Source organism: Eretmochelys imbricata, chromosome 3 (genome assembly GCF_965152235.1).
Source record: "Eretmochelys imbricata isolate rEreImb1 chromosome 3, rEreImb1.hap1, whole genome shotgun sequence".
Taxonomy (NCBI): domain Eukaryota; kingdom Metazoa; phylum Chordata; order Testudines; family Cheloniidae; genus Eretmochelys; species Eretmochelys imbricata.
The window spans coordinates 126,503,919-126,527,067 of record NC_135574.1 but is presented as its reverse complement, the minus strand read 5'-3'; the positions used below and the strand labels follow the sequence as shown (position 1 = coordinate 126,527,067).

The 23,149-nt window shown below is 41.9% G+C and overlaps 1 protein-coding gene across 2 annotated transcripts in view; it reads left to right on the top strand.

Annotated features, from left to right (window-relative positions):
- Positions 1-8,780: 8,780 nt before the first annotated feature.
- Positions 8,781-23,149, top strand: part of RNASET2 (ribonuclease T2) — a 51,219-nt gene continuing 36,850 nt past the window's right edge. The window contains exon 1 of one of the 2 annotated variants that reach the window (XM_077813328.1): positions 8,781-8,844. In XM_077813328.1, coding sequence (XP_077669454.1) covers positions 8,825-8,844 — 20 coding nt within the window. In that variant the 5' untranslated portion in view covers positions 8,781-8,824. The remainder of the gene's footprint in view (positions 8,845-23,149) is intronic. The other variant, XM_077813327.1, reaches the window with a different exon arrangement.

The window sequence follows — 23,149 nt, the reverse complement described above, 5'->3', positions numbered from 1 at the left end:
CAAGCATTTACCTTCTAGTAATTTTATTTAGATCATATTTCCCTAGTTTGCTTATGAGACTGTCATATGGGATTGCATCAAAAGCCTTAATAAAGTCCAGCTGTATCACATCTACTGCTTCCTGCTATCCACTAGGCCAGTTACCCTGTGTAAGGTAAATATGAAATTAAAGAATTAGAGTTAACTTAAGGAACTATATATGTGTTGTAAAGAAAGGACCTGACTTGGAAGTAGAAGGAATGCCTTGAAAATAATAATTTAAAAGGTCAGAAAGAATAAAGCAGTAAGGATATCTGGTTCCAAGAATAACTAATGAAATAAGAGGAAGTTTCTAAAAAGAAGGCCTCTGACCAATAAGGGTGACTGCAGATGGTTTTAAATAAGACAAAATAAATCTGTCTCTAAATGATCCAGCATGGTCATTCCCACCACACATAGCAGTGTTATCTCAAAAATTAGGGCCTGTGTGAACCCAAGTGCAAAAGAAAACCTGTTGGTCATCAAGAAGGAGGGGAGGAAAAGCCTGGTGAGAAAGGAGATTGTAAAACCTTATCTGTGTTAAGACTGGAAATAAGAGTGAATGGTCTCAAATTGGTTTTTAGCTGGAGTCAGTAATGGGAGGTGACAGTATGTGTTTGTTAAAGGATATAAAAAGTAAGCTCTTAAAGGATTCATTTTTAATACCTGCTGCCTGACCACGCTGGAGCCAACCAATATGAGTCTAAGCACCACTAGGTTTAGCCTGTTTGTAAGTTTCTTAATCAAATGCTTATAAATGTTTTGTTACTGTTTAGACATAGTAAATTGCTCATTATTTAGGCTTTTTAGGTGTTTAGAGCTATTCTATAAGTAGCATTTGGCCTTTAAATTTAATAAAGGAATTTATGGTTAGATTAATGTTTGATGGTTTCCCATATTAATATGAATAATTTCAAATAATTCCAATACCCTGTCAAAGAAGGAAATTAGGTTGGTTTAACATTATTTGTTCTTGGTATTTGGCTATTACTTACAACCTTATTATTCTCTAGGTTTGAACAAATTGTTTAATAATTTGTTTCAGTATCTTTCTAGGGATCAAAATTTGCTGATTGGTTTATAATTTTGTACATCCTCCTCTTTCCCCTTTTTGAAGATAGACAAGGCCACGTTATTCTCATTAGCAGAAAACATTTGATATATTAGCATTAGTATATTAACTCTTGCTGCTATATTTGCTCTCCATACTCACCCTGCTGAAGTCAATACTTTCATTTATGTTAGAAAGGCAAGCAGGATTTGGCTCTTCGTGAATTATCACAACAAAGGAGCTGAAGTTGAAAAAATAATTTGACTTCACTGCACTTTGTGGTGATAAGAGTGAACTTCAAAGCAAAAGACTGTGTCTCTTTCTGATTCTTTATGATGTGTAAAGACTACCTCAAAAGTTTGTTTTTTTTTTAATAATTTCCCTTTTCTGACTACTGTGGTGATCAGCTGACACCCTAAAACTGTAAACATGGGATTTGATCATTACTATCTTAGCATAAAACTATAGATGACACTGTCCTAAAAATAATTCTACCACACCACAGTTGTTCTGTCACTACTCCAGACAGCCTTCATTCCTGACACCATCTACCAACCCTAGTATTTTCTAACAATAGAGAGGAAACAAAAGGATTCATCAGTAACATTAAGAATATCAGAGGATATTACACTGTTGTAATTTGTTCTCCCATATACACTCAGCACCGTCCCTTGGTTTATAGTCATTTGTTGCTGTGTTTATATGGCACACTCCTTGGAGCAAAGACATGTCATTTTTATTTGTCTGTAAAATGCCATGGACCGCTTTTGGTAAAATTCTGCAATAACTTCTAGTTCTTGAAAAGACAAAAGTAACACAGATGTTTTAGAAACAATAGCCAGGAAAGGCCTGATTACAAATATGGGAACTCAAAAGGAGTTCCTCTTTGAGCTGTTCAGGAAATAATGAGGTACGGAAAAAAAAATTCAATTACACCTTTAATGCAAAAAAGCATTGTGGTAGGCTTGAAACAAGGTGCTATATCATCATGTTTCAGTCTTGGCTGTCATATACAATTTTAATAAGTAAGTGTATATAGGACATAGTTACTTTCTATATTTCATATAATTATATGATCCTTCTTCTTTTTATCATGAACAGAAGAAACAAAATATAACTCTTTCCTGCATAGTAACAAGTGCCCAGGGGCCACAGGGACGTGGGGCTGGCCACTTCTGGGAGCGGTGCGAGGCCAGGGCAGGCAGGGTGCCTGCCTTAGGCCCACAGCGCCATGGGGCTGGCAATCCCGCATGCCAGATTCAAAGCCCTGATGGGCCGGATCCAGCTCGTGGGCCGTAGTTTGCCCTCCCTGTGCTATAGTGTACTTGGACTTTCAGAAAGCTTTTGACAAGGTCCAACACCAAAGGCTCTTAAACAGAATAAGCAGTCATGGGTAAGACTACGAATTTGTCACGCAGGTCACAGAGACACCTGAGGAGTTCAGTCAGCCCCTGGGCCAGCCACACCAGACGCTGCTGAGGCAGTCTTGGGCCACCGGCCCCTTTGCCTCCCCCTGCCCCAGCAGCAGGATTTTGGGTGCATGTAGAAGGGGGCTCAGGGCTGCGGGTTGGGGCGCAGGTGGGGATGAGGCAGGCTCTGGGCGGTGCTTACTTTGGGAGGCTCCCCGGAAGCGGTGACATCCCCCTCCCTCAGCTCCTAGCAGACCCCTGCCTCTGCCTGCAGACACTGCCCCTGCAGCTCCCATTGGCCCTGGTTCCCAGCCAATGGGAGCTGTGGAGCCGGCGCTTGGGGTGGGGGCCAGCGCACAGAGCTAGGAGCTGAGGAAGGGACCTGGTGCCACTTCCGGGGAGCCGTGAGGAGCTGGGTAGGGAGCCTGCCCGCCCTGCCAACCCCTTCGCCCCCCAGCATCAGTGGTGGCCTGTCCCCCGCCCTCCGGTACTAGCGGGGTCCCAGGCCACTCCTGAGCACCCATGGTGCCCTCCGGCTGCCGCCCTCTCCCCCCACAAGATTTAGTCAGTGGTGTATAGTACAAGTCATGGACAGGTAGTCAAGGGCTGTACATTTTTGTTTACTGCCTGTGACCTGAACATGACTTTTACTAAAAATACCCATGACTAAAACGTAGCCTTAATCATGAATTAAGGGGGAAGGACCTCTCATGCATCAGTATCTGGTTAAAAGGTAGGAAACAAAATATAGGAATAAATGGTCTGTTTTCAGAATGGAAAGTGCTCAGTAGTGGAGTTCCCCCAGGATATGTACTAGGACTCATGCTATTCAAGTTATTCATAAATGATCTGGAAAAGGACTAAATAGAGAGGTGATGAAGTTTGCAGATGATACTAAATTACTCAGCATAGTTAAGTCCAAAGCTGACTGAAGACATACAAAGGCATCTCACAAAACTGGGTGACTGAGCAACAAAATGGCAGATGAAATTCACTGTTGACAAGTGAAAAGTAATGCACATTGGAAAACATAATCCTAACAATACATACAAAATGATGAGTTGTAAATTCACTGTTACCATTCAAGAAAGAGACCCTGGAGTCATCATGGATAATTTTCTGGAAACATCTGCTCAGTGTGTAGCAGGAGTCAGAATGTTAGGAACCATTAAGAAAGGAATAGCTAATGAGACAGAAAATATCATAATGCCACTATATAAATCCAGGGTATGGCCACACCTTCAATACTAAGTGCTGTTCTGGTTTCCCCATCTTAGAAATGATGTGTTAGAAAAGGTACAGAGAAAGACGACAAATCTGATTAGGGGTGTTGGACTCGTGTTCCATACAAGGAGTGATTAAAAAGCCTGGGACTTAGGAAAGATAACTGAGGGGGGATAGGATAGAGGTCTATAAAATCATGAATGGTGTGGAAAAAGTGAATAGGGAAGTGTTATATACCCCTTTATATAACACAAGAATCGGGGGTCACCTCATGAAATTATTAGGCAGCAGGTTTAAAATAAACATAAGGCAACATTTTTTCACAAAACACACAGTCTATCTTTCGAACTTATTGCCAGAGGATGATGTGAAGGCCAAACTGGGTTCAAAAAAAGAATTAGATAAGTTCATGGAGGATAGGACCATCAATGGCTGTTAGCCAAGATGGTCAGGGACACAACCCCATGCTCCAGGTGTCCCAAAACCTCTGACTGCCAGAAGCAGGGACTGGAGGACCGATGGATCACTCCACAATTTCCCAGTTCTGTTCATTCCCTCTGAAAGACAGGATAGTGGGCTAGAGGGACCTCTGCTCTGACTCAGTATTGGCATTCTTATGTTTTTATAATGATGAAGATACATGTGTGATAATGGCACTGTGACTTCTGTGTGGCTTGCAGTTTGTATGCTGCTTATCAAGCACCTAAGTATGCATTTTTGTTACTTCCCCTTGACTACTGTGTAAAGATGTCTTTGAAACAAACTATGATCCATTTATTTAGCTGTCTGGCAAGGAATATAGCATTGAGTTCTATAGATTTTGTGTACTCTGTTTAGTGATGCCTTCAGCTTCTAATATGCTAATCACTAGGCTCTAGATCATTCCCACAGGCAGGAAACCCCAAAAAAGTTTCTTCCAAATGTTTCTGTTGAGGGGGTAGAATTTAAACACACTCACACAGGATAAGCACACAAACCCTGCAGGATCCCTTGAGATCTGTGCAGATTTTGGTGATCCTGAGGAGCTCAGCTTCATCTGCATGGAGGTTCTGTGTCTACACACCTACTCCAGGACCCTCCCCATTCACTCAGACTCACTGGCAGCAAAGTTTCTCCTTCCAGCAACTGCCTTCAGAGCTGTTTTAAAAGGAAGGGAGAGGCTAGGGAAGGGATACTGTGTGTCTGCTCAGTCTTTGCATTCCTACTGCCTTGTTGCTTGCAGATCCCCAGTCCTGTCCTCTGTGGCCAGGGGACAGTGTCAAAGTCTGTCCACCCCTCATTCCCACCCCACCTCACCTCCATACTGACTGGAGCAGATCCAGATGTGGAGGTTCTCTGCACATGGGTCACAGGGACAAAACGTGGTGCCAGGATTGTGAGTGCTTCCTCAGGTCTTCTACCATTTCAAAATCATCAGTCACACGCCACAATTTAATAATATACAAACCATCATGGGATTTGTGTGAAGAAAAGCACACAGCATTCAATAAGGAGCTAAGTTCCCTCTATCAAGGGCCGCGCGGGGGCGGGAGGGGCCTCTGCCCTGGCCCCGGAGCTGCCACAGCTGGCAAGGGGCGCCTCTCCCCCGGCCCTGGAGCTGCCGCGGCTGGTGAAAGGTGCTTTTCTTTCTCCCCTGGAGCTGCCACGGTCAGCAAGAGGCTCTTCTCCCCTGTCCCCGGGCTGCTGGGGCGAGTCCTCTCTTCCCACTGCAGCCCTGGAGCAGCCTGTACTGCAAAGCACTCATCCCTGGCCCCACCACAGAGCCCACTCCCCCAGCCAGAGCCCTCATCCCCTCTACACCCCAACCCTCTGGCCCTGATCCCCCTCCGGCACCCCAAACCCCTCGGCCCCACTCCCGCTACACATCACCTCCATATTGGTGCACATAACAAAATTAATTCCACAGGTGGATGTAAAAAATTAGAGGGAACATTGACAAGGAGTTTATCTTTTTTAATATATACAGAATAAGAAGTATATCTTATTTATACAGGTTTTTCAAACGCTACCTAGGAAATTTGTTACAGTTGCAGGTTCATTTGCAAAAATCATAGAAGTAATATTAGACATATTTTAAATGATATTTTCTACTATAAACCGCAAAACACACTTCAAAATCTTGTATCTAATGATGAGGGAAGGAAAAAACATTGAATAGGCTCTATAATAAAGTTTTTAAGATGAATAAGGCATTTTCAATGTAATCAAGTGACCCTGTTTCAGCTATTTAACGTTAGGATAATGAAGACAGAACTGTATTATTTTTCTGCCAATCAGTTATCAAAGTTTTATTTGCTGGAATGTCTACTAGTACGAATGCTTTGCTATATATGAGTAAATATATGTATTAATATATATGTATTTTTGTATCATGTTTGTATAATTTACAGTTAATTAACAATAAAAGCCATATCTAATTTCGAAATTTGAAGAGAGTGTCAGAAAAATCAGACTGGTGTCTATAAAATCATGACTGGTGTAGACAAAGTAGATAAGGAAGTGTTGTTTACTACTTCTCATAACACAAGAACTAGGGGTCACCAAATGAAATTAATATGCAGCAGGTTTAAAACAAATAAAAGGAAGTATTTTTTCACACAGTGCACGGTCAACCTGTGGAACTCCTTGCCAGAGGATGGTGTGAAGGCCAAGACCATAACAGGGTTAAAAAAAAAGAACTAGGTAAGTTCATGGAGGACAGGTCCATCAATGGCTATTAGCCAGAATGGGCAGGAATGGTGTCCCTACCCTCTGTTTGCCAGAAGCTGGAAATGAGCGACAGGGGATGAATCACTTGATTACCTGTTCTGTTCATTCTCTCTGTGGCACCTGGCACTGGCCACTGTCGGAAGACAGGATACTGGGCTAGATGGACCTTTGGTCTGACCCAGTATGGCCGTTCTTATGAAAAAAATAGATCTAACATTTATATCTGAAAATCTCAAGCTACTTTACAAACATCGATATATATTTGTATCATGTTTGTATAATTTACAGTTAATCAACAATAAAAGCCATGTCTAATTTCCAAATTTGAAGTCAGAAAAAAATAGACAACATTTATATCTGAAAATCTCAAACTACTTTACAAACGTCGATAAATTGCTCCAACGTGAACAGTCTCCGTGTTGCATGTCCCATCTGTGCTCTCCCTCAGTACTCCAGCAGCACCAGCAGCACAGCTCTTGGCCCTGTCATGCTGCCACTGGCAGGCACTTTGCTGGCTTCAGTCTGCTTCCCCCTTCTGCAGCCAGTTAGAATCATGCAAGGGTAGTTACTCTGCCAAAGCCAGAACTTATACTGATCTGAGAAGGGAACAGTCCACATGCAGGAACTATTCCCCAGACACCTGTCGGGATCTAGCTAGCCACTTCCCCACATTTCAGCTGTTCTGCAAAGGAGCTGTGCTTGTAGAGATTGAAGCAAAGCAGCTGCTTTTGCTCCTTTCTACACTTTGCCCCCCACCCTCCATTTCAGACTGAAATTGCTTGCTTGCTACACTTCAGAACCAAAATCATTCCCTCCAAGATTCCAAGCTCCTGTCTAGAATATTCTCCTACCAATCCCATTTATGAAGGGGTGGGACTTCTTCTCTAATTCTCTTCTGACCGCTGTTACAATTTTATGAGCTCCCATAACAAACAGAAAAGGAGTACTAGTGGCACCTTAGAGACTAACCAATTTATTTGAGCATAAGCTTTCGTGAGCTACAGCTCACTTCATCGGATGAGCTTATGCTCAAATAAATTGGCTAGTCTCTAAGGTGCCACAAGTACTCCTTTTCTTTTTGCAAAGACAGACTAACACGGCTGTTACTCTGAAACCTACCCTTAAACTCTTAGTCTTGTATTTTTTGTATCTCAGGCACCACAGATCCCTCATCGTATTCACAAAGTAACTTCTAAATTTCACCCCAATAAATGTGCAGAGCACTGGGTTCAAACAACAATGGAAGAAGGCCAGGGCTTCTGTAATGTACTTTGCAAAGACTATTTGCTTTTCACTATCACACTGTTTATTTAATTTACCCATATTTATGGCAGTCACAAGAAGAACCATGTTATATGGTACTTGACAAACCAGGAAAACAATGACAATTAATATAATCAGACATATTGCTTTGTTTCTTTTGGAATTCTGAGCTTTCACCAAGGTTTTGACGATGAATGCATAGCAAAATACCATAAACAGCAGAAGGATAAAAAATCCAAATGCAAGTCTCAAAATGACAGATGTGTTTGAAGGAGTCTGGAGAACAGCTGAAAAATAACTCATAGACTTTAAGGTCAGAAGGGTCCCTCGTGATCATCTAATCTGACCTCCTGCACGTTGCAGGCCACAGAACCTCACCCGCCCACTCCTGTAATAGACGCTAACTACTGGCTGAGTTACTGAAGTCCTCAAATCATGGTTTAAAGACTTCAAGTTAAAAAGACTCCACCATTTACATAACACGGTCCCTAATCTTGAATGTTGTTTTCCCATATTTACAAGTCTTTCTTCTAGCATAGTGTATTCGTTGTTTTTCTTGCACTTTAGCAATATTACTAAGAGCCAACGAAATGTCAGCATTCTTTCTAGCATTCAAATTAGTGCTGTACTCCTTGTAATATTGTTCATTGAGTTCCTGGAAATATGGTGGCTAATGAGCTTAATAAAATTATAACTGAACTATAAGAGGTGGTGATAATCTTCTGGAATAGTCCACAGAACTCCGTACAAAAACTTCAGCAGGATATCCAGTGACAACACAGTCTATGAAACATCACATCATCACAAATAACTCTTATTAGCCAATCAGTCCCAAGGTCATGACAATTTGTCCAGTGCTTCATAGAACTCCCACTTCCAAATCAATTGTTTCATTGGTATATTAATACACTTCACCAATACACTGCTTACCCCATTCATTTTCGTGATGTGCTTCCTCTGATGAGAAAAGAAATGGTGAGGACAGTTCTGGTGTCCTCAGAGTCCCTGTGCAGGAGGGAAGTGGATTGGATCAGGAGAGCAAAACAGGAAGTGTCAAGAGAGCAAAACAAGAAGTATGCAACAACAGAGAAAACCAAGACTAACAAAATTCATCAAAATACACTGTTTTCACTGAGATATTCCAGTTTTGATGAAGTCTTCGTTGAAAAGGTAGGAAGTTTTTTGAGGCAGGGGAAAGTGAGTCTGATACAGTATTCTAGAGTCTGGTGGTTCGAGCATTGGCCTGTGGTGTAGGAGACGCAGGTTCAAGTTCCTGCTCTGCCAGATTCAGAGTGATCTGGGATAAAAACTCTGCTGTGAATCAGGGGGAGCAGAGACTTGAAGCTGGCGTCTCCCCCACCACAGGCCAGTGCCCGACCCATGCACTCTCCCTTGATGTTTGAAAGGTTTTGCTTTCATGCCAATTCAGAACAAAAAGTAATTTCAACATCTCAGCAAGTTGCCGCGAAACAGAATTGTTCTCTGGTCAACTGTAATTGAAGGTGATAGTGCCTTTGAACTGAAATTGAGTGTGTTTGTGTTGGTGAGGAAGAGCGGTAGTGGACTAACACTTGGAGACTGGTATTAGTTGTGTGAATTCTGCCTTAACTTACAATTTCTTTGCTTTTCAGTATTTGCATTGTTGTGAGGAAACACACACACTCAACCTTAACTCTAATTTAACAAACTTTTTTCTATAGGAATTGTTTGGGTTTAAAAAATTTTGCATATGGAGCTGTGGGGACTGCAGACGCATTTGTGAAGGGGCTGGAGAGAGAGGCTAGTCTGTGTGTGGGACTGAGGAGATGATCTTCTCTGTTTCAGACTTGGCACACCCATTAGAGAAAGCTTGAACCAGTGCTCCAACTTCCTTTGCCTGCTTCTCAAAGTTTTAGTTGTGAAACTGCAGTAGCCTGGAAGCCTGAAAAGACTTGAGCACCTGGTGGAAGAAGCTTGAATACTATTTAAAGCTCTTTCTTGGAAGTATAAAGTTTCAAACCAAGCAGATGTGATTGTTTAACAGGCTCCACTGTTTCCCCAACTCTGCTTCCTGGCCAGCTCCACTCTCAAGATCCTCAAACAGTCTCTATCTGCTCCTTTAAGTCTTGAGTAGGCACTTTCTGTCTTCATCCAGCTCAAATAAATTGGTTAGTCTCTAAGGTGCCACAAGTACTCCTTTTCTTTTTGCGAATACAGACTAACACGGCTGTTACTCTGAAACCTGTCATCCAGCCATTGTCATTTGTCCAATCTCCATTGTCCCAGCTGATTTTCTTGTTTGTTGTAAGCTATCAGCACTCACATGCAGGACAGCTGCTCCTTTCTATGGTTTTACCAAGATGCAGGAGACAGGCTGTACCTGAGTCCTTGTTTATAGTTCAGCCAATGAAGCCTTGAATTAACTAGATGTAAGACAATGCTATCTCTGTCAATTTCTCCCTAGGTGATTTACCTTGCAATTATATATTAAAACCACACACTCTGTCACAATGAATCATTGTGAAATCAATTATTTGCCACAATAGTTGTTGTAAAATGCATTTAACAACAAATAAATTGAAAAATTGCATGCAGTGTAAATAGAAATAGTTATGGCTCAAAGTATTTACAGACCATACACATCAATTTAAAAAAATAACCCATGCCTTAGATTTTGGAATAATCTGCAAGTGAGTCTGTTTTCAATTCTCAAACTCCAGGGACCCTAAAGACCCCCAGCCCCGTGCCCCCCAGGCAAAAAAATCAGAGGTGGCAATTGTCACAGAGTCACCAGGCAATGGTCTGGAACTACTCCATAAGTAGCCAGTCAGGACTCTGGGGGAGCATGCCTCATCTCTCTGAGTATACTGTCTCCAGGGCAAGAAGTTTACACAGCTTCGACCTTCCTGGGTCTGACCTTGGAACATTCAGCATCCCCTTTTCACACTGTGTGATTCCTGCAGCAAGTCCGCACAGGTGGGGCTCCCGGGGAAGCCAGAGGGCCCTGCACCCCAACTCCGCAGTCAGATGTGACTCTCAGCCAGCCGGTAAAACAGAAGGTTTATTGGTCAACAGGAACACATCATAGAACAGAGCTTGCTATTACAGACATCAGTGACTTTCAGCCAAGTCCAGACACCCTGGATTCCCCCTCTTCCAGTCCCCCCACGCAGGTGGCCTACTTCCAGCTACCCGACCTCCAACACCCTCCTTGATGCTCCTCCTCCTTCTCTTTGTCTCACTTCCCGGGCAAAAAGTGTCACCTGGTCCCATACCCCCTCTTGGGTCTCAGGTTACATAGGTGCAAACAGCTGGGCAGCCTCACCTGCCCTGAGGGCCTCAGCAAAAATCACACACCCAATTCCCACCACCTATGTATTGGTGCAGGACACAGGGAAACTAAGGTACACACAGTATTAGTATAGGATAGTAAGACTCACATGCAACATTCCAAGATGAATATAACCCCACTTTGTCACAGCAATATAAAGTTCTTTTTAGTGGCCTCTTAACAGGCATTTGGTTAGCGTGCCTGCTTCTGGCTCTATTTTTCTATAATGTATTAAGTAATTATCAGGGGTACATTTTGATATTGATCCACTAAAAAACGTAAGTTCTTTAATAGTGCTTATATATATATATATATATATATATATATATATGTATATACACACACACACAGAGTCTATACTAGGGTGGGCAAACTTTTTGGCTCAAGGGCCACATTGGGGAATAGAAATTGTATGGCAGGCCATGAATGCTCACAAAATTGGGGTTGGAGTGCGGGAGGGGGTGCGGGCTCTGGAGTGGGGCTGGGGATGAGGAGTTTGGGGTGTAGGAGGGTGATCCGGACTGGGATCAAGGGGTTTGGCGAGCGGGAGGGGGATCAGGGCTGGGACAGCGGGTTGGGGAGTGGGGAGAGGCTCAGGGGTGCAGGCTCCGAGCGGTGCTTACCTTAAGCGTGGTGCGGCTCCCGACACAGCTCCCCGGTTGGAGCGGGACCAAGCTGCGTGGTGCGGTTCTGACCCAGTGCCCTGGCTGGAGCAGTGGAGCGGGGCTGAGCTGCGTGGTGGGGCCCAGACCCAGCGCCCCGGCCAGAGTGGGGCCAACCAGCATGTAGTGTACGGCCCCCGACCCGGTGTCCCAGCCAGAGCAGGGTCGAGCCACGTGGTATGGCACCGACCCAGTGCCCTGGCTGAAGCGGGGCTGAGCCTCATATACGGCCCCCGACCCAGCACCACAGCCAGAGCGGGGCTGAGCCACTTGTATGGCCCCTGACACAGCTCCCAGGCCGGAGCAGGGCCGAGCAGTATGGTGCGGCCCCGAACCAGTGCCCCGGCTGAAGCACCGGAGCGGGGCTGAGCCGCGTGGTGTGGCCCCGACCCAACACCCCGGCCGGAGCAGTGTCAAGCCATGTGTACAGCCCCCGACCCAGTGCCCTGGCCGGAGCGGGGCTGAGCTGAGGGTGTTGCAGCTCACGGGACCGGCTTAAAACCCACCCCTGCTATAGAATATTCAGAGGATTCCCTCAGTCTTCCCTGTTGAAGCTGTTCCACTGTGTACAAATAATTAGTCATTGGGGAAGGAGACTAGCTCCTGGTCTCCCACCTGCTCAGTGGATGCCCTAACCACTAGGCTGTAGAGTCATTGTCCTCTTTGATCCAGTGGCTGTAATTCTTTAGCCAAAGTGGAACAACTTCAATAGAAGAGACTGAGGGTGGATCTCCCCCCGCAATCAGACTAGTCTATAGCTCAGTGGTAAGTGCACTCTCTTACGAGATCCCTGTTCAAATCCTACTTCTTTTCTCCCCATCAGGTACAAGGGGGAATTGAACCTGGGTCTCCCATATCCCATGGGAGTGCGCTAACCACTGTGTTAAGATTGATAAGATGAGTAACACCTCCTCCTAAAGTTATGTTGTGGGGAGTGAGGCAAACACACAAGTAATTCTCAAAAGAAACAACTTAGGCCCCTAAACAGCCTAGCAGAGATAGGCACCTCCCTGCAGCCCAAAATTAGGCATTGAATTTTGTGAGCACTGCTCTCTCTCTAACCTCTCTGTTGTTGAGTTCGCTCTCCGACCACCATGTGGTCTCTTTCCTAGAGCCCACCAGTCCCACTCATTCCCTGTCCTCTCGGCCTTTCCTTGACTTCCAGTCCATCAGCACTGATTACTTCTCATGTGCTCTCAGCCCTTTCTTCTGTTGATATGGTTGTTGATTCTCTCCGTGTTTCATTCTCCTCTGCCTTTGATCCTTTTGCCCCTCTCTCCCATTGCACGGTCCACCCTGGGAACCCCCAGCCTTGGCTCACACCCTACCTCTGCTTGTTCCATTCCTGCTCTTACACTGCAGAGCATCTCTATTGGAAATCCTGTGACCAGGCTGAGTTCCTACACTATACATTTGTTTTCTCCTCCTTCAGTTCTGCCATCTTCCTAACTAAATCATTTTACTACTCCAACTTAATTGAATCCCACACCTGCAATCACAGCGGCCTTTTTGCCACCTTTGACACATTCCTCAAAACCCCCTCCCCCTTTTTTTCTTGTCTTCACTTCTCTCTCTGCGCAGAATCTCACTGATTTCTTCCAAGAGAATACTCACAAAAGATGTGACCTTCCTCTCCTCACATCTTGCCTTTTCCTCTCACTTCCTCTTCTACAGTGCTCTTCTCCTCCTCCTCCCCTGTCACAGTTGAGGAAGTTTCTCATCTGCTATCCTCCTCTAACCTCTCCACTTGTCTCAGTGACCTGATTCTATCCCCTGATCTCCTCATGCCCACTCTCATCCCCTCCTTTACTCTTCTCCTTAACATCTTGCTCTCCTCTGGCTCTTTTCCCTCTCGAGTTACTTTCCTTTAATTCCATTCTAGAGCCTCTCCAATCTGGCTTCTGGCACTTGCATTCCACTGAAACCGCTCTTGCCAAAGTCTCTGGTGACTTCTTCTGAGCCAAATCTGAGAACCAGTACTCCAGCCTCATCCTACTTGACCTGTCACCCACTTTTGATGCCATCAGTCATGCTCTTCTTCTTGAAATATTGTGCTCCCTTGGTTTCTCCTTCTCAGACTTTAGCAAACAGAAGATCCCCATTTTGATTTACGATTTTTCGTGGACCCCCAAACCAGCTTCTATTTTTCCTCGAGGGTGCTCAACCCCCACTCAGCCCCAGACCCTGCCCCCATTCCACCCCTGCTCCCAAGACCCCCTTCTTCCCACCCCTGCTCCACCCTGCCCCAGAAAAATGGCACCTGATTACTCAGTAGATCTGCTCACTAGGTAAAATTCACCCATGTGGAAAGTGTGGGCACAAGTTCTGTGCACCAATTTGAGTCAAATTTAAGTCTTCAAAACAGTGCAGAGGAGAAATCTTTCTTTAAGGAATTATAATATATATAGCCCATATAGGAAATTAGAAACCCTGGAGTTACAGGAAATAGTGAAGAGTGCTAAAAGACCATACAGTGACCTAAATAATCATAATAAATTGTGGGGCAGTAAGACAACTAATAACAATGGCACATTCTTAGAAAAGTTAATTGATGAAAACCGTTTAATGGTTTTAAACTGTGGCACCCCAACTAGATTTAATGCAGCAGATGATAGTTTTCCTTGCTTAGACCTTGGAATTATAACAACAGACATTGTAAGTGGATGCAGTTGAGAAATATATAAGGAAAAAAATATATAAGGAAAAATAAATCCCTATCCTTACTACTTTTCAAGGCCAAGGTAAGGTTGAAGGTAATAGAAAATTACCCACCTGGAATTTTAAGAAAGCTAATTAGACACTATTTACAAGTAACAGAGTAGCAGCCGTGTTAGTCTGTATCTGAAAAAAGAAAAGGAGTACTTGTGGCACTTTAGAGACTTTGCTATTCACAAGTAAGTGTACTGAATTTGTGAATGTTCATTGTATATGATGACATAGAGAATTTCAATGGCAACATAAAAAAGAGATTAATAGCAACAGCTACAGTAGCTATACCTAAGATATTGAAGTACCCCAAAACTAAAAACTCACTTCCATGGTGGAAAGAGGACTGCAAACTGGCAATTATAGAAAGGAATGAAGCCTATAAAAAGCAAAAAACACAATGAATAGTAAAGATCTAACAAAGTATAAAAGAAGTAAGGCAGTCGCACAAAGAATTATTAAAAAAACAAAAACAAAGAGAGTTAGAGGAAATACTGTGGGTGGATAAATAAAGGTACCAAGACATCAGAAATGTACAGGCAAAATAGAAGAATGAATAAAATGTAAACTAAGCATAGTCACATCACAGGTCTTATCTGGACTGATAAAATAAGTTCTGATTATGAGAAAGCAGAAGTTTTAACACAAATTTTCCAAGGGGTTAATAATGATGAAAATCAAAGTGCAGTTTTTCACCAAATTAAAAGACAATTCATTGAACAGAATCATAAGCTATTATGTAGGTGGGGTAAATATGAAGATACTGTACTGAATGAATGGTTTTGTGTGCAGGAACTTGAGAAAGCTATTGATATCAGCAAGAATACATTTCCAGGTAAACATAATATATGCAACATAATATTTAAATATCTCTCTCAAACCAATTTGAGAATTCTCTTGGAATTATATAATATTATATGGGGAAAAGGAGCGATACCAGGAGGGTGGAAACATACAGTAGTAATTCCAGTACAAAAACCAGACTATCCACAAAAGTAGATGCTTATAGACCTATTGCCCTTATGTCCTGTTTGAGTAAAATTATGAAGAGAATGGTTAATGTAAAGTTTGGTTGCCTATTTGGAAAACAAGGTGCGGAATGGTTTTAGGAGAGGAAAATGCACCATTGGTCACATTGTAACTCATATTTTTTATTTTTTCCTACTTTAACAAAGGTTTCATGATAGCTGACTTTCTAAATATTGCAAAGGCATATAGCATGCTATGGAGGGAAGGATTGTTGTACAAAGTAGGTGCACTAGGGATAAGGGGAAGAATATATGAATGGATTAGAGACTTTCTGAGTAAAAGGACCATGTAGGTCAGAGTTGGGAAAGTTATGTCAACTATATATAGTATTAAAAATGGTACATTGCAGGGAATTGTTATCAGCCTGACCTTATTTAATATTATGATAAATGATATCCCAAAACAAGTAAATGTTGAGGTAGGTGTCACTCTGCACACAGATGATTGTGCTCTGTGGGTTGGGAGCAGGAATACTGGGGTGGCAGAAAAGAGAATCATTAAAACGTTAGGTGAGACCTCTGACTGGGGAAATGCATGGAGTTTCAAGTTTTCCATTGTCAAAATCAAAGGACTGATCTGTATAAAAAAGGAAAATTACAAAGGAATGTAAACTGTATCTGTATGGAGGACAAATATATATAGTTAAAAGATTTACATTCTCAGAGGTAATATTTGATACTAAATTACTTTGGAAAGATTGTATAGACTATGAGTACTTGTGGCACCTTAGAGACTAACCAATTTATTTGAGCATGAGCTTTCGTGAGCTACAGCTCACTTCATCGGATGCATACCGTGGAAACTGCAGCAGACTTTATATACACACAGAGAATATGAAACAATACCTCCTCCCACCCCACTGTCCTGCTGGTAATAGCTTATCTAAAGTGATCATCAAGTTGGGCCATTTCCAGCACAAATCCAGGTTTTCTCACCCTCCGCCCCGCCCCCCCCCACAAACTCACTCTCCTGCTGGTGATAGCCCATCCAAAGTGACAACTCTCTACACAATGTGCATGATAATCAAGTTGGGCCATTTCCTGCACAAATCCAGGTTCTCTCACCCCCTCACCCCCCTCCCAAAAACCACACACACAAACTCACTCTCCTGCTGGTAATAGCTCATCCAAAGTGACCACTCTCCCTACAATGTGCATGATAATCAAGGTGGGCCATTTCCAGCACAAATCCAGGTTTTCTCACCCCCCCACCCCCATACACACACAAACTCACTCTCCTGCTGGTAAGCTCATGCTCAAATAAATTGGTTAGTCTCTAAGGTGCCACAAGTACTCCTTTTCTTTTTGCAAATACAGACTAACACGGCTATTACTCTGAAACGTATAGACTTGTTAAAGATAAACATACAGGAAGGAATAACCTTCTTAAAAGTCTTGCTGGGAATAATTGTGGGGCAGATAAGAAAACACTACTGATGGTATAGAGAGCCTGAATCAGACTGGTTATTGACTATGGCTTCCCAGCTTTTGGGTCAGCATCAAAACCAGAACTTGAAAAATTAGATTTAATACAGGCCCCGGCACTAAAAATTGTGTGTGCAGGGCATTTGTTACATTACATGGATGCTACAGATAGCATCTAGTGAAATGCCAGTTATATTATGAATGAAACTATTGGATCGAACTTCCTGGTCCAAAGTTAATGGGTATTGTGTTGAGGAAAGTATCTAACAAATATATGAAGATTGTTGGGAATTTGATGGGCAAACTATAGTACATAATGTTAGAACTCCACGTGCCATTCAAGTTAAAATGTGAATGCAGAAGTTGGAAGATAAGAAAAGCTAAATGGCATCAAAAGTTTTAGTCATGGGAAAGTCAGATAACCAAACATGGATTTAGATTTATTTTATAACCTTAAGGATAAAAAAGAGACAGTAGGTATTTAAAATGAAGTATACCAATATATAGATGAAAAGTGGAGTCAGTTTGTGTCAGATACATACAGATGGGCCTGAAAAAGAAAAAGCAGAAAGAATAGGAGCAGCATATCGTATACCAAAATTTCAAATGAATATATCTAAAAGAGTGACTGATTTTGTAGCTGTTATGACTGCCTAACTGGTAGCAATAATGCTAGCACCACATTGGATTTGGGATGTACTCCCAGCAGCAGCAGTCATTTTTTTGGATTCAGTCTCAGGTCTCATGGTGATTAAAAAAGCGTCTCAATATATAGAAGTGATTTAATCAGCACAATTATATTTCTAATAGCAGAGTTAGTATAGATTGGGATACATGTAGCATTAGCTTGGATCCCAGTGCAGATTGGGATAACAGGGAATGAAATGGTGGACAGAGCAGCTAAAAACACTGTAAGGAATGGAAAGATTGACAAAGAATACCCTTGAATAAACACAAATTTCCAAGCCTAGACAGAAAAATGTAAAAGAGGAATGGTAAAGAATCTGGATTAATGAAAAAACAGGAAGAAGGTTTTTTGAATTGTGCCCTTGAGTTGAGGATAGTGACATATGTCAGGGCCTGGCTGGAAAAAATGAAGTGATTTTGTTTTGAGCATGAATTGGCCATTGTGGCTTAAACAAAAACTGTTTTCAAATAAATAGACACAGAGATGGACTATGTGTGTTCTGCAAAATGAAAGAAACACTTGATCACCTTTTGTGGGTATGTAAGGGCTTTGATAAAGAAAGGGAAATGTCTTAAGATAACAAAAATTACATTATGTTGTTTAGTAAAAATATCAGGGAAATGGGGTAGTACTATGTGGTGTTATATCCCCTGAAGGACACAAGGCAGAGTGAGAGAGTATAAGTATTCCTAAGTATCTAGGAATTATAGCTGGCGGCTATAGACTATTCAGTCAAGCCTGCTTTGCCATTAAAGAAAGAAAAGAAAAAGAATTAGGAGAACTTGACATAATTAATGTCTAGGAATAACCCAAAAGACAGTGGGCATCTCAAACCTTAGTCCATACCATAAATAAACATTAACTTGGGCTGGGATTTCAATACTTTGCTGTCATACTGATGACCGATACTCTGGCCAAAAGATGGAAGGGAGTGGGGAAAGTGACTATTATTATTTGTATTAGGTAGCACCTAGGAATCCCACTTATGGACTAGGACCCAATTGTGCTAGGCACTGTAGAAACACAGAACAAAAAGACAGTCCCTACCCCAAAGAGCTTGCAGTCTAAGGCTAGCCTATACAATTAATAATTTGAGTTTCTTGAAAAGTCTGTAATGTGGGGATTGTGGGGATTTGCAGGCACTGAATTTCAATTTGGCCTGATAATTAAAAAAAAATAAAAATAAAGCCATGTCTCAGACTAGGGGGAAAATTCGTTTTGAAATTCATTTTACCATGCCATGAAAAAGGTTAGAGGCGACAATGGATTCTAAAGGAAAACACCTTATTATGAATTCATAACTAATATTTCTATAAGATTCCTAAGAGTTTGCATAAACTCCCCATAGATATTTTTGTCATGTAGTTACTGTTTAAAACTCTTTAATTTCTTGTCATCCCAGGATGACTTTCCCTGTAATTACAAACCTCATTTTATACTTATAGGACCAGATTATCCCACTCTTACTTGTGTTGAAGTCAATGGGGCTATTCATGGAGTAAGGTCCTACTCAAGCTGAATAAGGGTGGCAGAATCTGACCCCTAGTGAACCTAAGTGTCATACACTGTTATAACTGAGAATTAATAACTAGCTACCATTTTGCCTGGCATCTACGAGGTAAGCAAAATCAAGCAGAAGTGGAAACCTTTTTATTGATTTTGGTTAACTGGTACAGAAAGTCCCATTCCATGGGTGTCCAACTGGAAATGTGCCAACGTAGACTATTTGCATTGGAATAATGATCACAAAGTACAAGGGTCATATCACACCAAGTCATACAATTTTGACAGGTTTCAGAGTAGCAGCCGTGTTAGTCTGTATTCGCAAAAAGAAAAGGAGTACTTGTGGCACCTTAGAGACTAACCAATTTATTTGAGCATAAGCTTTCGTGAGCTACAGCTGCTGTAGCTCACGATAGCTTATGCTCAAATAAATTGGTTAGTCTCTAAGGTGCCACAAGTACTCCTTTTCTTTTTTCATAACATTTTGTTAGTGTTAATTAGCTAATATGTGTAAATCACTTAAAAATTACAAGAGAAATTCCTGCATTGTACAAATACATGGCTTTCAGTTGTTTTACACCGAGGATCAATTTGTCCCAACAAACATTATGTAAGTGCAAAGAAATTTTTATTCAGGAGCCAGAGAAACAAAGGAGTAAAAATCCTTCACATTGTTAATACAGCGGTGGGAGTCCAAGGGGAAAAACAAAGCAGTAATCAAAGTACAACAGCATTTCATGCTAAAGAAAAGAAAAAGCATGCTAAATTCAAGAGCCTCTGAAAAGCATAGTGTGTTTAAAAACTAGAGTAGTAATAAATAATTTTGAATTAGGAAGAACCTTACATTTCAGGCAGCAAATGAAAAGGTTTCAATGCTAAACTGAAGTTATACCAATTTACATCAGAGATTGGTTTCCTGGATTTTCGGATATGGTTGTCTGTAAGCTCACTCACCATTAATAAAAGGACAAACTTTTCATTTCAGAAATGATTACTTGAGCAAACTCAATCTTGTATTTAGCTTTTTATTTTTTAAGTTGGCTTCTACCACAGAAGTTGACATTATTGAATTAATGGTCTTTAACAGCTGTATAGTTTCCTGCCTTAGTACATCATGTATTGCAACACATAGAAATAAAGTGCAACTTGTCTTTATTCCTCATTATAGAGCTCAGCATTTGCATCAGATGTGGTGATTGATTTAACTGCTGTTATTGATTTGAGACAATATGTACGAAGCTGGTTTCCTAAGAGGTACTTTGGCAGGCATTTTGAAGCTTCCCTGGGGAGAAAAACCCATTGTCTACTGACAGGTTTCAGAGTAGCAGCCGTGTTACTCTGTGTCCGTAAAAAGAAAAGGAGTACTTGTGGCACCTTAGAGACTAACAAATTTATTTGAGCATAAGCTTTCATGAGCTACAGCTCACTTCATCGGATGCATGCAGTGGAAAATACAGTGGGGAGATTTTATATACACAGAGAACATGAAACAATGGGTGTTACCATATACACTGTAATGAGAGTGATCAGGTAAGGTGAGCTATTACCAGCAGGAGAGAAAAAAAAAAACCTTTGGTAGTGATAATCAGGATGGGCCATTTCCAGCAGTTGACAAGAACTTGTGAGGAACAGTGTGGGGGGGAAATAAACATGGGGAAATAGTTTTACTTTGTGTAATGACACATCCACTCCCAGTCTTTATTCAAGCCTAATGTAATGGTGACCAGCTTGCAAATTAATTCCAATTCAGCAGTCTCTTGTTGGAGTTTGTTTCTGAAGTTTTTTTGTTGAAGAATTGCCACTTTTAGGTCTGTCATTGAGTGACCAGAGAGATTGAAGTGTTCTCCGACTGGTTTTTGAATGTTATAATTCTTGGTGTCTGATTTGTGTCCATTTATTCTTTTGCGTAGAGACTGTCCGGTTTGGCCAATGTACATGGCAGATTTGGCATGAACAGCAGCAGAAAAATCTTGCAACCTCCACCATTAATGCAGTACAACCCACTTCATTTTGGAATAGCCTTCCAAGGGAAGCAGTGGGGGCAAAAGACCTATCTGGCTTTAAGATTAAACTCGATAAGTTTATGGAGGAGATGGTATGATGGGATAACATGATTTTGGCAATTAATTGATCTTTAAATATTCATGGTAAATAGGCCCAATGGCCTGTGATGGGATGTCAGATGGGGTGGGATCTGAGTTACTACAGAGAATTCTTTCCTGGGCATCTGGCTGGTGAATCTTGCCCATATGCTCAGGGTTCAGCTGATAGCCATATTTGGGGTCGGGAAGGAATTTTCCTCCAGAGCAGATTGGAAGAGGCCCTGGAGGTTTTTCGCCTTCCTCTGTAGCATGGGACGGGTCACTTGCTCGAGGATTCTCTGCTCCTTGAAGTCTTTAAACCATGATTTGAAGACTTCAATAGCTCAGACATAGGTGAGAGGTTTGTCGCAGGAGTGGGTGGGTGAGATTCTGTGGCCTGCATTGTGCAGGAGGTCAGACTAGATGATCATAATGGTCCCTTCTGAACTTAATATCTATGAATCTCATCAATGTACCTTAATGTTGACCTGAAGACATTATCCATGTCCATTCAGTCCTTCTGGGACAGTTGACAAGGATTTCAGTTCTTTGGAGGTGGCGTGATTTTTTTATGTGGATACTTGGTGATGCCACTCATGGGATTTACAGAGCTCCCAGAGACTTCCGTTTTTACCACTGTTAAACTCTGAAATTTCCTGTACTGACCATTGGAAGGGGCAGAATACTAAACTAGATAGACCTCTGTTTGTATCTAGTATGACAATTCCTGTGTTCCTATACAAGGGTGAGGAGAAAACTACTTTTGCCTCCTCCACTCTCCCATGGTGCAGATGCATAAACAGGAGCATAACATCACCAGAAAATCTCACCCAGACAATGAGAATGTGACATTGAACAAGAGCCTAAATAGCAAGTTTATTGAAAATAAGTCTACCCACAATTTTGCACTTGTATTAACAGAGGATATTTGAAACTTGGCCCAGTGTATTCATAACCATATAATAAAAATTAATCATGCTTAGTATTCAGGCTGCATGTATCAAAGGAGAAACACATAACTGATTGTTGGATATTTTTCTGATTTATTACAACAGATAGAAAGCTCCTAACCAAAGTGATGTGTGACAAATTTTGTGGTTCATTCCATTGGGTTCTTTCCTGCTGGTTTCTCAGAACATGAATGTGATCTTTTGCAACTTCCCTTATGACACTGTAGAAGAAAGAAGTACAGCTCAAACCATACATAAATTCAGGTCTCAGCGCTCATTTGTTCCTCTACTATGCTTACTGTACTCCATAGCACATTATTTGCTATTTAAGTACTGTGTGTAGTTAATAAAATTATTTTAAAGCACCCCCACTGCCTCACCAAAAAGCTCATTGTATTTCACAAATTATTAATATGTAGTCAAAATAATAAACAATAATTAAAATATAGAACACCCTAAATACTAAAAGAACGACAAAGCTGTATTACAAAAATGGAGTATGTGGGGGTGTCTTATGCATGGATATTAAAAAAGGGGAGCAGTAGACCTGAAAACAGGAGCAAGTTACATATACCCTAGAGCAGAGGTGCTCAACCTCTTTCTTTCTGAACCCCCTTCCAACATGCTATAAAAACCCCACTGCCCGCCTCTGCCACAACAACTCTTTTTTTTCCAGATCCAGTAGATTAAAAGCCAGTGCTGGCATTAGGGGGTAGCAAGCCCTGGGGCTCCATGCCTCAGGGGACTCCGTGAAGCTAAGTTGCCTAGGCTTTGGCTTCAGCCCCGGGCCTCAGTGAGTGTAATGCCAGCCCTGCTCTCTAGTTTATTTTGATGGTCCCCCAGAAACCTGCTCACGGCCCCCCAGGAACCCCCGGATCCCTGGTTGAGAATCACTGCCCTCGAGATCACAGCTACAATAAGGGCAGCTGACCTAAATGGTGGAACCCCAAAAAGTTGGGAGGTGAGTAATGGAGATAGCCTTGGGGCTCCAGAGGGAAACATGGGCAAATAGGTCATTTTGCATCATGGGCTGAGTCTGAAGAAGAGATTCTTAAGATTTGGATAGGAAGAGGTCATCAGTAACTTTTGTGAAGGTAATTTCAAGAGTTGTGGATTTTGTTC